This window comes from Labrus mixtus, chromosome 23 (assembly GCF_963584025.1).
Source record: "Labrus mixtus chromosome 23, fLabMix1.1, whole genome shotgun sequence".
NCBI lineage: Eukaryota > Metazoa > Chordata > Actinopteri > Labriformes > Labridae > Labrus > Labrus mixtus.
In genome coordinates, this window is record NC_083634.1 from 21262797 (window position 1) to 21275296 (window position 12500).

At 46.2% G+C, this 12500-nt stretch overlaps 3 protein-coding genes and 1 long non-coding RNA gene across 5 annotated transcripts in view; 3 read left to right on the top strand and 1 right to left on the bottom strand.

Annotated features, from left to right (window-relative positions):
* Nucleotides 1–2640, top strand: part of kif1c (kinesin family member 1C) — a 47860-nt gene extending 45220 nt beyond the window's left edge. For both annotated transcript variants that reach the window (XM_061030716.1, XM_061030715.1), the window contains one exon: nt 1–2640. This exon is cut by the window's left edge and continues 1332 nt beyond it. The gene's annotated coding sequence lies outside the window, so the exon portion shown is untranslated.
* LOC132958100 (mucin-2-like) overlaps nt 1–12500 on the top strand; it is a 175558-nt gene that overhangs the window by 139337 nt on the left and 23721 nt on the right. The window lies entirely within an intron of this gene.
* LOC132958104 (platelet glycoprotein Ib alpha chain) lies at nt 3502–9041 on the top strand. The gene is made up of 6 exons (XM_061030722.1): nt 3502–3891; nt 4539–4634; nt 4716–4907; nt 5015–5110; nt 7015–7194; nt 7279–9041. Exons 1-6 carry the CDS (start codon nt 3727–3729, stop codon nt 8560–8562), a joined length of 2013 nt encoding a protein of 670 aa, XP_060886705.1. The 5' UTR covers nt 3502–3726; the 3' UTR covers nt 8563–9041.
* Nucleotides 8604–9234, bottom strand: LOC132958130 (uncharacterized). The gene is made up of 2 exons (XR_009666726.1): nt 8972–9234; nt 8604–8938 (listed from the first exon to the last, which is right to left on the bottom strand). It is a non-coding gene; the product is annotated as an uncharacterized LOC132958130 (long non-coding RNA).

Consider the following 12500-nt stretch of genomic DNA (forward strand, 5'->3'; position numbering starts at 1 on the left):
AGATTATTTTTTTGTTTTTTTATTGATCGCTGATATCTTGCTTCTGATTGGTCGTTTATAACGAGGTGCCTTGAAGCTTAGGTGTTAGCTCCCGGGGCTAGCTACTGTTAGCAGGAGTCTCCTGTTGAAGCTGTTTTTACTCAAAGATGAAGAACGTCGGTTTGTTTTTCTCTCTAAGAGTGTTTGTTCTTAAACGAGTGTTAGCCGCCGTTAGCCCAGGAGGCTAACTAGCCTGGTTCAGCCAGAGCGGTCCGTGTTAGTTAGCTTGCGCTGCTCTGGGCGCCATGGGTGGGAAATTAGCATCAAGCTAATATTTTATGTGGACAATGCTACAGAAGGTCAAGTTTTGCACAGGTGAAAGTGTTAGCCTAGCCTAGCCTAGCCTACCAGCGCAACATTCATGTTTTATGGGATTTACAGTTTGTGCGACTTCAGAAGAAGCTCAGAACGAGTTATTTTAATTATTTTGAAAATCTTAACGTCATTAAAGGACAAACATTTACCTTTAAAACACATAAAAAAGAAATAGAAAATAAAATGGTTTTGTTCCCTGAGTTAGAAACACTTACTGAAGGTTGGAGCTCGTATTTCCTGTTTCTCCTGTGCGACTTGAATGCTGCGTTGCTGAGCGCTATAAACCAAAGAAAGCTGCTCTGTGGCGCCTCCTACAGGAGAGCGAGGAGCTGACGGACACGCTGCTGTACAGAAGGAAGGACGGACGGAGGATAAAATCTGTCGACTTGCATGTTGAATCTATTTTTAAAGAGCTGTGTGTATATTTGAAGTGTTTTTGACGTTTTTATCTATTTTAAAAACAGGCTGCGACACCTTCACTGTCTCTGGCAATCGTGGGAAATGTGGGAAGTGATGCCTCATGGGAGATGTAGGAAACTTATCTGATAAGATGGTGGCGGTGTGAGATGTAGGAAACTGGATGGATTATGGGTCTACGTAGGGCCGTGTTAGCAAGGAATTATGGGAAATGTGAGAAGAGACAGAGTGGAGGTAAAATAAGATGGAAGTAAAACGAGACACTACGATATGTTGCGTGAGAATTTAAAGGATCTGAAATACTGAAAACTTTTGTCCACATCAGACGAGACGGGAGGGAATTAAGTGCTGCCTTCACTGACGTCAGGATGCTGGGAATTTGTGGCTTTATCTTATTTGTTGTTACTTCATAGACAGATGTTTGGTTTCTTTCTGGCTCTGGACTGCAAACAAACACTGACGTTTCCATGGTTACCTGAAAACCGGCGTCCTACCATCAATGTGTTGCTCAATAAATGACTGAACGTTTGATTAATTTCGCTTCTCGTTGCTGGTTAATATTCAAATCAAGATGTGCGCACATTTAATGATGTAGGGAGATTATTTTATCATGTTGTGTTCACTGACCCTCTCTGCCACAAATACCCAGCTTTCCACGCCACCCTGAACACAGCCTCGGTGCATTTCTCCGCCCTGAGTGAGGACGCGTTCACTGTCAGGAGGAGCTGAGAGATTAAGCCCCGCCCACACGATGTTGGGCATTGTGGGAGATGACGAGTAGAGCGTCGTTGTGCTCTCTGACTGTAGAACCAACCAATGGGAGCGCTCCCTCTGGCCGCACAAGTCGGAAAAGGAGTCGCCATGGTGACGATAATGTTGACGATGATGACAAAAAACACAAGAAATGATTGTGATTGGCCGGAGACGCATGACATCAGCAGGATCATGTTTCTGCCTCATTTGCTCTGCTGTCTCTGATCTGACCAATCACAGGACAATCTTGAAAACCTGCTGCCACCGCCGGGCATGATGGGAAACGATGTTTCCTTTTAGTTTTTTGTTTTTTTTAATTTTCTGATGTTTTGATTTTTTTATTTCAAACTTCGGGTTCTTTTCTTTGTGTACTCATTTGCTTCCTGCTTTCCCGAGTATTTTAACCCCGCCTACATGTTTGCTTTGTGATGTCATCACACCATCATCACTTTCATTAATATCATAATTATTATAAAGTTATACGTTAATGTTGGGGTCTTTTGGATGCTGCTAAAGGGAGCTTCTCGCCCTCATGCAACTGCCTGATTGTTAATGTGTGTGTGTGTGTGTGTGTGTGTGTGTGTGTGTTAAATGTCTGTGTGTGTGTTAAATGTGTGTGTGTGTGTGTTCAGGGTTAATTTAGAATCATTATCTTAAGTTTGTTTAACTTTATAAAACTGATTTGACTTTTTTTTTTCATCTAATTGTTAAGTTTTGGTCCTTTTTTTTGGGAGTTTTGAGGAGGGGGAGGGGCCTGGGAGAGGGATTTGGGGATGCTGTTGCCATGACAACCCGACTCTGCGGAATTCCTGAACATTTAATGTCCACCCTCCCTTCCCTCGGCGACTGTCCCCGCCCATTCCTTACGCCTCTGCTCCAATCACGACCTCAGAATCTGTGACGTCGGCACATGACGTCACTTCAGGACTCAGACATGACGCGGACATGATGACATCATGGTCTAGCCCTCCTCCTATTGGCTCAGAGCCCCTCACTTGTGTGGCTGTGTCTGTGTTGTTGTTGTTGTTGTTGTTGTTGTTGTATCAGGAACCAATCTCAGGCTCTACCTGCAGACAACACGAGGCAATAAAGTGTCAACAAGACTGAAAACCTGAACCTGAGTCCCCTCCTCCTTCACTGTTTCCCCTTTCCAGAGAGGTCCAAACTACAGTGGCTCGGAGAGTTAAATCAAAACATTACACACACACAGTGAAAACACAACTGAAGAGATGATACAGACTGAGACTTTAAGTCGATCCTTTTTTCAGCCTCGTTTCAACACGTTGTTTACGTGTCAAATCTGACCACAGAAACATGAAACACACATTTTTAGATTTTATTTGATTTCAGATTTATGATACCTGATGTTTTAAATCTAGAATAACCATTAAAGGTCACATATCTTCTTCTTTTTCTTCAGTTTAAATAAGTCTCAGAGCTCCTCTTTAACATGTGTGTGAAGTTTCTTGTTCTAAATCCACTCTGATCCTGTATTTGATCATGTCTATAAACCCCTCTATTTCAGCCCTGCTCAGAACAGGCTGTTTCTGTGTCTGTACCTTTAAATATGTAAATGAGCTGTGTCTGACCACGCCCCCTCTCTTTAAGGGCTTGGGTGTACTCGGTCTTTCTCGCTCCATGTCCTATTGTTTATGGTGAGAAGGCAGACTCAGAGGGCAGAACAAACACCTAGCTGTGGGAGTGTCACCCACCTGGGGGAGGGGCTACTGCCCTTTGTGATGTCATGAAGGGAAAATCTCCAAACGGCCTGTTTGAGCACACATTTTCTGAAAAGTGGAGCAGGCAGAAGACGGAGAGGATGGACTTTTCTCATAATTGGGGGGTTTGTAAACGGAGACACATGTTAGAGTTAGAGGAACATGGGGAAGAGGATCTTAAATATGAGACCTTTAATGAAAGTCAGTGTGAAGCGTCAAACATTCAAATAAAAAAATGACACAGACGGAAAACTGTTGAGAAGAAAAACATGAAGAGCATCAGTCACTTATCAAGAGACAAGCAGCTGGACTCTTCACACTTCCTGCTTCAGCTACTGTCAATCAACACAGACACACACACACACACACACACACACACACACACACACACATTACGTTTGGTATATTGACCGTCATCTCCTGCGTTGGTGTTTTATTTTCTCTGACTGAGGCTCAGAGACGATCGTTGTTACACCAGCGCAGAATGCAGCTCTTCTTCCTCCTCCTCTTCGTCCTCCTGGATCAAGTTGCCATGGTTACGACCGTGTCCGGATGCCAGGACATCATGGACAAGGACGATCGGCCGTCTAAGAACTGCAAAGCGGCCGGACTCAGCGACGTCCCTGCCGGATTCGATCCAAAGACCAAGGTAACGCCAACAAGAAACACAGACCAGCTGCTCCACGGTCGAAACCAGAGATTTGATTTGAAACGTTTAATTTTCTTTCTGAGATCACAGAAACAAAGTCTGTTCACGACCTTCACTTGAAGGTTTTAGTGATTTAATAATATTCTATTTTCACCTCTAAGTGCATCCAGTTAAATTTCACTGAACCCCATCAGACACCTCAAATCCTCCTGAGGTGAGGCCGACACTTTGAAGACAGGTTTTAAATATATAAAGAAAATACCAGCGAGCAGAAGAGACTACATGAAGCAGCTTCATGACGATCGCTCTGTTTACACGTCATCACCTCGCCTCCTCGCTCGTAGTGGATGTTATTAATATTTCCTGCTGACTCATTCTGACTTAATTTGAAAATTTCCAAAGAGGCTGGCAGGAATTCAGTTTAGATAACGTCTGGTTGAAAACTTTGGCCGTTTGCATCTACAGGAAAACTTCAGAACATTTTCAGAACACCACATCGAACATCCGGTTCTGCAGTAAAAGAAAGATAGAAACGTTTCTTGTTTGACTCTGAGTGTCTGACAGGAGGACACATGCAACTTCCTGTTTAAAATGATAAGACGGCAGTTTGACAGGAAGCACTGACAGCTCTAAATGTTTTCTTCTAGGTTCTGTTGTTTCCCAACAACCTGTTCTCCAGTCTGTCCTGGTCCTCCTTCCAGTTCTTCACAGAGATCTATGAGATTGACCTCACAGGAAACAAGGTGTCTTTCTGATTATTATCGTGTAAATAAAAACTGAATCAGTAAAGTTGAGCCAGTTGACGAGGTTTTCTGTTTGTTTAGATTCCAGAACTGACGCCCAGTGACTCTCCACTCCTGCCCACTCTCAGTGTTCTGCGGCTGGGGTTAAACCGTCTGACATCCCTCTCAGACCGCTCCTTTTCCGCCTGTCCCGATCTGACTGAACTCTGGCTCAACAACAACACCATCCGATCTCTGAGCGACCAAACCTTCTCCGGACTCAGCAAACTTCAAGTCAGTGTGCTGAAATGTGTTTAAAGTGTCAAAGTGTGTATCTCTGGGTTCTCACCACACAGCGACTCTCATTTGCTTTCCCTGTGATTGTGTTTCTTGTTCTCTAGATCCTGGACTTGTCATCAAATCACATCAAGGTGCTTCCCGGGTCAATGCTGCACCCCTTCACAGCCATAGAGTTCCTTTACATCAATGACAACAAGGTTGGAGAATGAACAGTACAGAACTTTTGTTTTTGTGTCGTAATCCTACAATTCTCTTATCAGACTCTTTTCTCCAAAGCGACGTACATCAGAGAGTAAGAACAACACAAGCAAGGATCTAGAAAAAAGGGAACAATGTCAGTAAGAGCAAACGATCAGCTTTGAGTCTGATTGGACACACAGGTGCTGACAGGAAGTGACCAGAGGCAAAGCACAACATTGAGGGCAGTTCTTGAGAGCTCTAATCAGTATAGAAACCATCTTATAAGTCGTCGTTATCAAACAAAAACCATCGTCATTACCATCATCATCATCAATAATATGGAGACCATCATCATTAAGTTAGTAGGTATTCATGAAAGAGCTGGGTCTTTAGCTTTTTCTTAAAGGTGCAGAGGGACTCTGCAGATCACATGGAGTTTGGAAGTTCATTCCACCACCGGGGGGCGACAGAGGAGAAGAGTCTAGTAATAAGGGGGGGGGGGGGTTGACACTAGGGCCCGGATCTGAGTACGCTTGACCCCAAAGTCCGGTTCATTTAGATAGACAGCTGCTTTATTGTCATAACTTTGTTGGCAGCAGTCCTGTACAGCAGCATCTTGGTCATATATATATGCAAAGTTATGTAAATACAATGAAGGTTGTTCTAGATTGAGAACTGTTAGGTCATCTGATCAGACGTAACCGTACTCTGATACTGTGCCTGAGTCTGCTTGAAGACGTTGTCTCGATTCAAGTACGTTTCCTCCTCTGAGCTGCACGGTAGACGTGGAAGCAGGAAGAGGGGTCGTTGTTGGCGTCTCAGAAAAATAACAAAAACATCCACACCCACTGATAGTAGGATGGACTCAGTCTGTCTGTGAGTGGTTGCCATGGTTACTTGTTCTTTATGCTTTCTGGCCGATTTGCAAACGACAATATGCGTACTGCCCCCCTGCTGCATCGGACTGTGTACATAATCAAGTGTAGGCGGGTACGGAAGGATGTTACTTTTTATTTTTTTTTATTTTAAAGAATATTTTTATTGAGTTTTCAGCAATAGTACACAGAAATAATCACAGTCACACAGGAAAAAGGAGAGAGAAGAGGAAAGAAAAAAAAGAAAAAGAAAGGAAGAACAGCAGAAGAGAGAAATACATACACAAATAAAAGTGACAGAGGAGCTTTGTTGTGCATATGTTGCACTGGTGTACATATCCCACAAACTTAGTATATGGGATACTTCTGTATGCAGCAGAACGCATAAGTAAAGACAAATTGAGTTCTGCAATACAAAGAAGAAAGAGCAAAGACAGAAGGGAAAAGAGGGGGGAGAAGGTAGGGGTGAGATGGGGGGGTGGGCTACTGGTCTAGAGTATTAGCATCAAATATGTTTGCATAATAGTCTAAGAAGGGGTTCCAAGTTTTTAAAAATCTCTTTGATGATCCCTGAACCGTGCATCTAATTTTTTCCAGTTTAAGAACTGACATAACCTCGCGAATCCAGCGTGAGTGAGATTGAGGGGTTGGAGATTTCCAATTGAGGAGGAAAGCCTAAGGCTAATAATGTTGAAAATGCAATCTAATCTGATTGATGTCCGGGTATCCCGCTGTTGCTAGGGACAACCCCAAAAGTTGCAGCGACAGGGTCTGGGTCAACCTTCCTTCCACACGTGCATGAGATTGTATTGAAGATGTCAGACCAGAATGCGTTTAATTTTGGGCATGTCCAAAACATATGGCCTAACGGAAGGATGTTACTAATGTGAACGCAGACCAGCGGGGGAGGGGGGAGCTATCGTGCTCGGGCACGGTACCAAACAATCGTGTCTGATCTGAAACAGCCTTACATGGAGAGACAAAAGAGTGGCTACATTCAATGATTTAACTTTGTCGTGTCTAAAACCACTTCCTTTTGATTTCAGATCAGGGTGATGCCAGATGGTTGGTTCAGCAAACAGGAGGAAGTGCCCTATCTGTTTCTCACAGACAACCCCTGGGATTGCACCTGTTCCAATCTTTACCTGCAAAGATACATCCTAGAATTTGACACCAACTTCTACATCAGAGACGGTCCAAACGTACTTGATGGTTCATTCAAAGTGGTGAGTAGAACAAACAGAAAAACATTTGTATGTAGAAACTTTTTGACTGGATGACTCTGACGGGATTGTTTTAACTGTTCTAAGGAGTGCGCCTCTCCACCAAGGCACGCAGGTACACCTGTGATGAACCTGGAGGAAACTGATCTATGTCCACCAGAAGGTCATCTAAGAGGAGATATCTTACCGCCAAGTGATCCTGTCACTCAAACTGTCACTACCTCCATCCCTGCTGTTTCTTCTCCACCTCCTACCACACCTGCTGCACCTGTGCTGCTCGAAGAAGAACTCTCCACAGTGTCCACCAGAGTAGTCACGCACTCCTGGTACCAAACATTCACCAGTCTCATTGAATGGTCAGAGTTGGTGGTCAGAAGCGAGATGACGTTGGTCGGTTTGGACACGGTGACGACCGATCCCACGCGTTTCACAGTCACACCCACCACTGAAAGTCCCGGGAGTGTAAAGACCACTTGGCAAACAACACCTGCTGAGACGACCGAATCTTTTCCTTCGACCGTTACATTGACGACTTTGCAAGAAAAAGTCCGGGCCACAACAACCTTTACGACCCCGGCCACAACCCGCTCCACCCCTTCTCGTGCTGAAGTCGGCGCTGTCAGGGGCGCCGGGTTGTTCTGCTGTTGGCTTTTTGCCGGCTGCTTGCTGCTGTGCGTTGCGTCGGCAGGTTGCATATTGGTGACTGTGTGGAGGCTGATCGTCTGGTACAGGAGGGTGTACAAGCCGCTGACTGTGACGCTCGCAAGGAAGGGAGGAAGAGACGGATTGAGGCTGTTAACGTGCAACAGGAGGGAAGAGGAGGTAGGAGGAGGAGGAGGAGGGATGATGTCTTTGTACCGCTCTGTTTTGTACGTCAACAGAGAGGAAGGAGAAGCTATGGAGGGGGAGGATAGGGCTGAGGAAGGAGAGGCGGGGAAAGTTGAACCACTCCTTGTCACTTTAAAGCCGACAGGAGGAGGTGCAACAAGAGAAGAAGAAGAAAGAGGAGTGTACAGGAAGACTTTGTACCGTCAGGTGAGGAAAGAGGAGGCGATAGAGGGGTGGAAGGATGTAGTGGAGGAGTGTCGTGTCTCTGCAGAAGATGGAGGGAGGAGAGGAGGAGCACAGTGTGAAGGTGTGAGCAGAGGGACGACTGGAGGAGTCTCCAGAAAGTGTTACAGTGTGATTCTGAGGGAGGAGAGGGAGGAGGCGGCGGGCGGGAGAGAGGAACTGGACTGGGTGGTCGGGGGATGGGAGGTGAAGAGAGGAGGGGAGGAGCCGAGGAGCAGCTGGGGGGAGTGGCTTGAACACTACTTACCCAGACTGCCCTGGGGAGTAACCACGCCTACCAAAGAAGAGGTCGCTGAGTGATGTCATGGATAAAGTAATGACATAATTTCCTGTTAAGCCCATGTTCTGTTTTTTGTGTGATCTCTCTTTATGCATGTTCCTGATCAGCGGGGTGTAAAGGCCGGCCAACGAGGGTCAACCTGCTTGGAAAGACAATATTCCTTTGTTTTGAACCAGGGCTGTCAGCGTCAGTGTGATTATTCACATTGATCTCATGTTTGTCCCTTCAGGCTCTCCGTAGATAGTGGTCCTCAGTGTCTCCCTGTGATGGAAAAGAAGAACACTGCTGCATCTTTGAATGTCTCATTTCACTTACAGCTAAATCTCTCTCAACAGTTTGCTTCATGGCTCCTTCAAAATGTTTTTCTCTTACATTCTTCTTACATTCTTCTCTTTTCTCTTTCTCTTACTTACATTTTGCATTTTTTACACTTAAACACATAAAGCATAAAGTAGGAAGTTGTATAAAAACATTGTTTAATAAAATAATTTTAAAACTGTCTTTGTGTACGTTCTTCATTCAAAACAAACAGAATATTGTTCATTTCCATTCATCCGTTACCTATACTGCTTTTCCCGTTAGCGGTCGCGGGACGCTGGAGCTGATCCCAGCTGTCATTGGTCGAGAGACGGGGTTACACCCTGGACTGGTCACCAGCCAATCACAGGGCTGACATATAGAGACAGACAACCAGACACTCACATTCACACCTACAGACAATTTAGAGTCAGGAGTTAACCTAACGAGCATCCTCAGACGGGGATTCAAACCAGGAACCTCCTCACAGAGAGACTCCCGTCAGACGGGGATTCAAACCAGGAACCTCCTCACAGAGAGGCTCCCGTCAGACGGGGATTCAAACCAGGAACCTCCTCACAGAGAGACTCCCGTCAGACGGGGATTCAAACCAGGAACCTCCTCACAGAGAGACTCCCGACAGACGGGGATTCAAACCAGGAACCTCCTCACAGAGAGACTCCCGACAGACGGGGATTCAAACCAGGAACCTCCTCACAGAGAGACTCCCGACAGACGGGGATTCAAACCAGGAACCTCCTCACAGAGAGACTCCCGACAGACGGGGATTCAAACCAGGAACCTCCTCACAGAGAGACTCCCGACAGACGGGGATTCAAACCAGGAACCTCCTCACAGAGAGACTCCCGTCAGACGGGGATTCAAACCAGGAACCTCCTCACAGAGAGACTCCCGTCAGACGGGGATTCAAACCAGGAACCTCCTCACAGAGAGACTGAGATCTACTCTTCCTTTAAGTCTTACTTTCTATCTTTTCATGTAGTATTTACTTTAACCACAAGATGGCAGTAATGTAAGAGGGACGCCACCTGCATCAAAAAAATCACCAAAGAAGAAGAAATGAAGCGGAACCTTCGGTGAGAATGCTTTCCGGTCGGACTTAAGCGTGCGTGCACGTCCAGAAAAATGGAGGGACTTAAAGTGATGGTGGTTTCCCCCGTTGAATTAATGGACTTTAAACTTTCTAAAACTGAGTTACTGAGAGAGGTTCCTTTGACTGACAGGACAGTTTGTCTGAATGTAGTGCGTCTGTGTGGGGCCTCACAGTCTCCTCGGGCTGTGGCCCCTGCTGCCGATCCCACTGGCAGACTTTATAAAGTCCTTCAAAAGGAGGAGGAGCAAGTCCGTGCAAAATCTTATATATAAAACATGCATTTTTAAATGATGCCACCACTTTAGACGTTGATTTGGGGACTCATCAGTATCGGCCCCGTTGACAGACATTCACATTATGCGTCTCGATGTCGGTAGTCGATGTTTATCTCACGTTGACTTGACGACTGATTCAGAGAAGAGTTTTAGTTTTATTGGGTCAGATCTGTTCAGGATCAAACTGGTTCCAGTTTAGAGAGCGGCGTCTCAAACTGGACCACTGACCTCCTGAAACACAGCGTGGAGCGAGCGACACGTTCCTGATCTTGATTTCTCACACTGTCCAGATGTGGAGGAGAGCTGTGACACCTTCAGCCTCGCTGAGCGGGAAACTGTGGGCGAGGAGAAGACGTCGTCTGACGAGCCGGTGACGGGCGCCACTCTAGATCACAACGACACGAGGGACCCGGACGATCAGATCCAGAACACGAGGTTCAATATGACGTGATGTCACTTCAGAGGACGACCTGTTTCCTGATGTTTTTTATGTTCCTGCAGAGCGCCGTCTCTGAACAGGAAGTCTCTCATAAACCTACGAGTGTGTCTGTTACAGGACGCCGACGCCGTCTCGCTCTCCAAATGTGGTAAGAGAAGTGAAAGATAAGACTGAGAGTGAGAAGTAGAAAACAGATCATTCAAACAGCTAGCTAAAGCTCGGCCCGCGTGTCCTAACAGCACGCCACACACAGCGTGAAGGGGCGTGACCATGGCGCCCGAGCTTCTTTCCTGCTGTACAGTTTTATCAAAACAAAAGAGACTTTGTTCCATTAGATATCTGATGATTTTATTTTGTAGTTCTCAGGAAGCAGGTCCAGGAGGTCATGTGTCCTCTGGGCCTGCAGGAGGCGGACTTCCTGGACCGGCTGAGGTCGGCGTTCCCTCAGCTAACGGGACGGTTTGACGCCTTCTCTGTGAACGCCAAAAGGAAACTGACGCCGCTGAAACTACAGACGCTGATGCCAGAGGAGATCCAGAAGTCCCTCCGGTCCACGGGGAGCGGAAGATCTGCGTTTTATATCCGAGAAAAGGTGGGTCCATCAAAACCGTCTCTGGTCTCTGGTCTCTGGTCTCTCTCTTCTCCCTGGACTCTCTCTTCTCTCTGGTCTCTGGTCTGTCTCTGGTCTCTGGACTTTGGTCTCTGGACTCTGGACTCTGGTCTCTGGACTCTGGACTCTGGACTCTGGTCTCTGGACTCTGGTCTCTCTCTTCACTCCGGTCTCTGGACTCTGGTCTCTGGTCTCTCTCTGGTCTCTGGACTCTGGTCTCTCTCCTCTCTGGACTCTCTCTTCTCTCTGGTCTGTCTCTGGTCTCTGGACTCTGGTCTCTGGTCTCTCTCTTCTCTCTGGACTCTGGTCTCTGGTCTCTGGTCTCTCTTTTCTCTCTGGTCTCTGGTCTCTGGTCTCTCTCTGGTCTCTGGTCTCTCTCTTCTCTCTGGTCTCTGGACTCTGGTCTCTGGTCTCTCTTTTCTCTCTGGTCTCTGGACTCTGGTCTCTGGACTCTGGACTCTGGTCTCTGGACTCTGGTCTCTGGACTCTGGTCCCTGGTCTCTGGACTCTGGTCTCTGGACTCTGGTCTCTGGTCTCTGGTCCCATGAAGACCTTTACTTTCAGATCTTCTGAACTTAATGTGGACTTCTGATTTATTTTTAGGCTCCAGGTAAATCCTCGACCGACCGAGACCGACTGAGTCCTGAAGATAGGACTCTGAAAACTCTGAAAACATCACAGACAGTGGGACTCGGGTGTTACACCCATTGTAGACAGTCATGACTCACAGAGTTATTTTCAGAGGAGATACTTGATTTATATATTTAAGTGTGAAAAATCACATTTAAAGACTTTAAATGTTATAAAGCTTAAATATAAACAAGAGTCTGCCAAACAGGAAGTGTTTTTATATTGTTTACTTTCCCTCCTTTAGTTCTCAGAAGAGTCCTGTGGAGAGCAGGAACTCTGGACAAATGGGATCCAAGGAAGACGGGGAACAATGTGGAACATCAGAGGACTTCAGCGCCCTCTCTTCTGCTCGCTCTGCAGCCGACAGCGACCACGAGGAGGACGACAACGAGGTAGAAGAAGAAGAAGAAGAGTGGAAACCAGACAAAGAGGAGAAAGTGGACTCTTCAGAGATAACAAAGAGAAAAAGAGTCAAAGATCCAGGAGTCAAATCAAAGAGAAGGAAACAGATCAAGTCATCTGTGAAGGTGGCGAGTGATAGCAGCGGCGTTCCTGTGTCGTGTAAAGTGTGCAGAGCTCTGAGCGGCTCAGAG

Coding starts and splice junctions, on each gene's coding strand:
- LOC132958104 (XM_061030722.1), top strand. CDS start 3,727: ATGCAGCTCTTCTTCCTCCTCCTCTTCGTCCTCCTGGATCAAGTTGCC. Junction 3,892..4,538: donor GATTCGATCCAAAGACCAAG/GTAACGCCAACA, acceptor GTTTTCTTCTAG/GTTCTGTTGTTTCCCAACAA. Junction 4,908..5,014: donor CCGGACTCAGCAAACTTCAA/GTCAGTGTGCTG, acceptor CTTGTTCTCTAG/ATCCTGGACTTGTCATCAAA.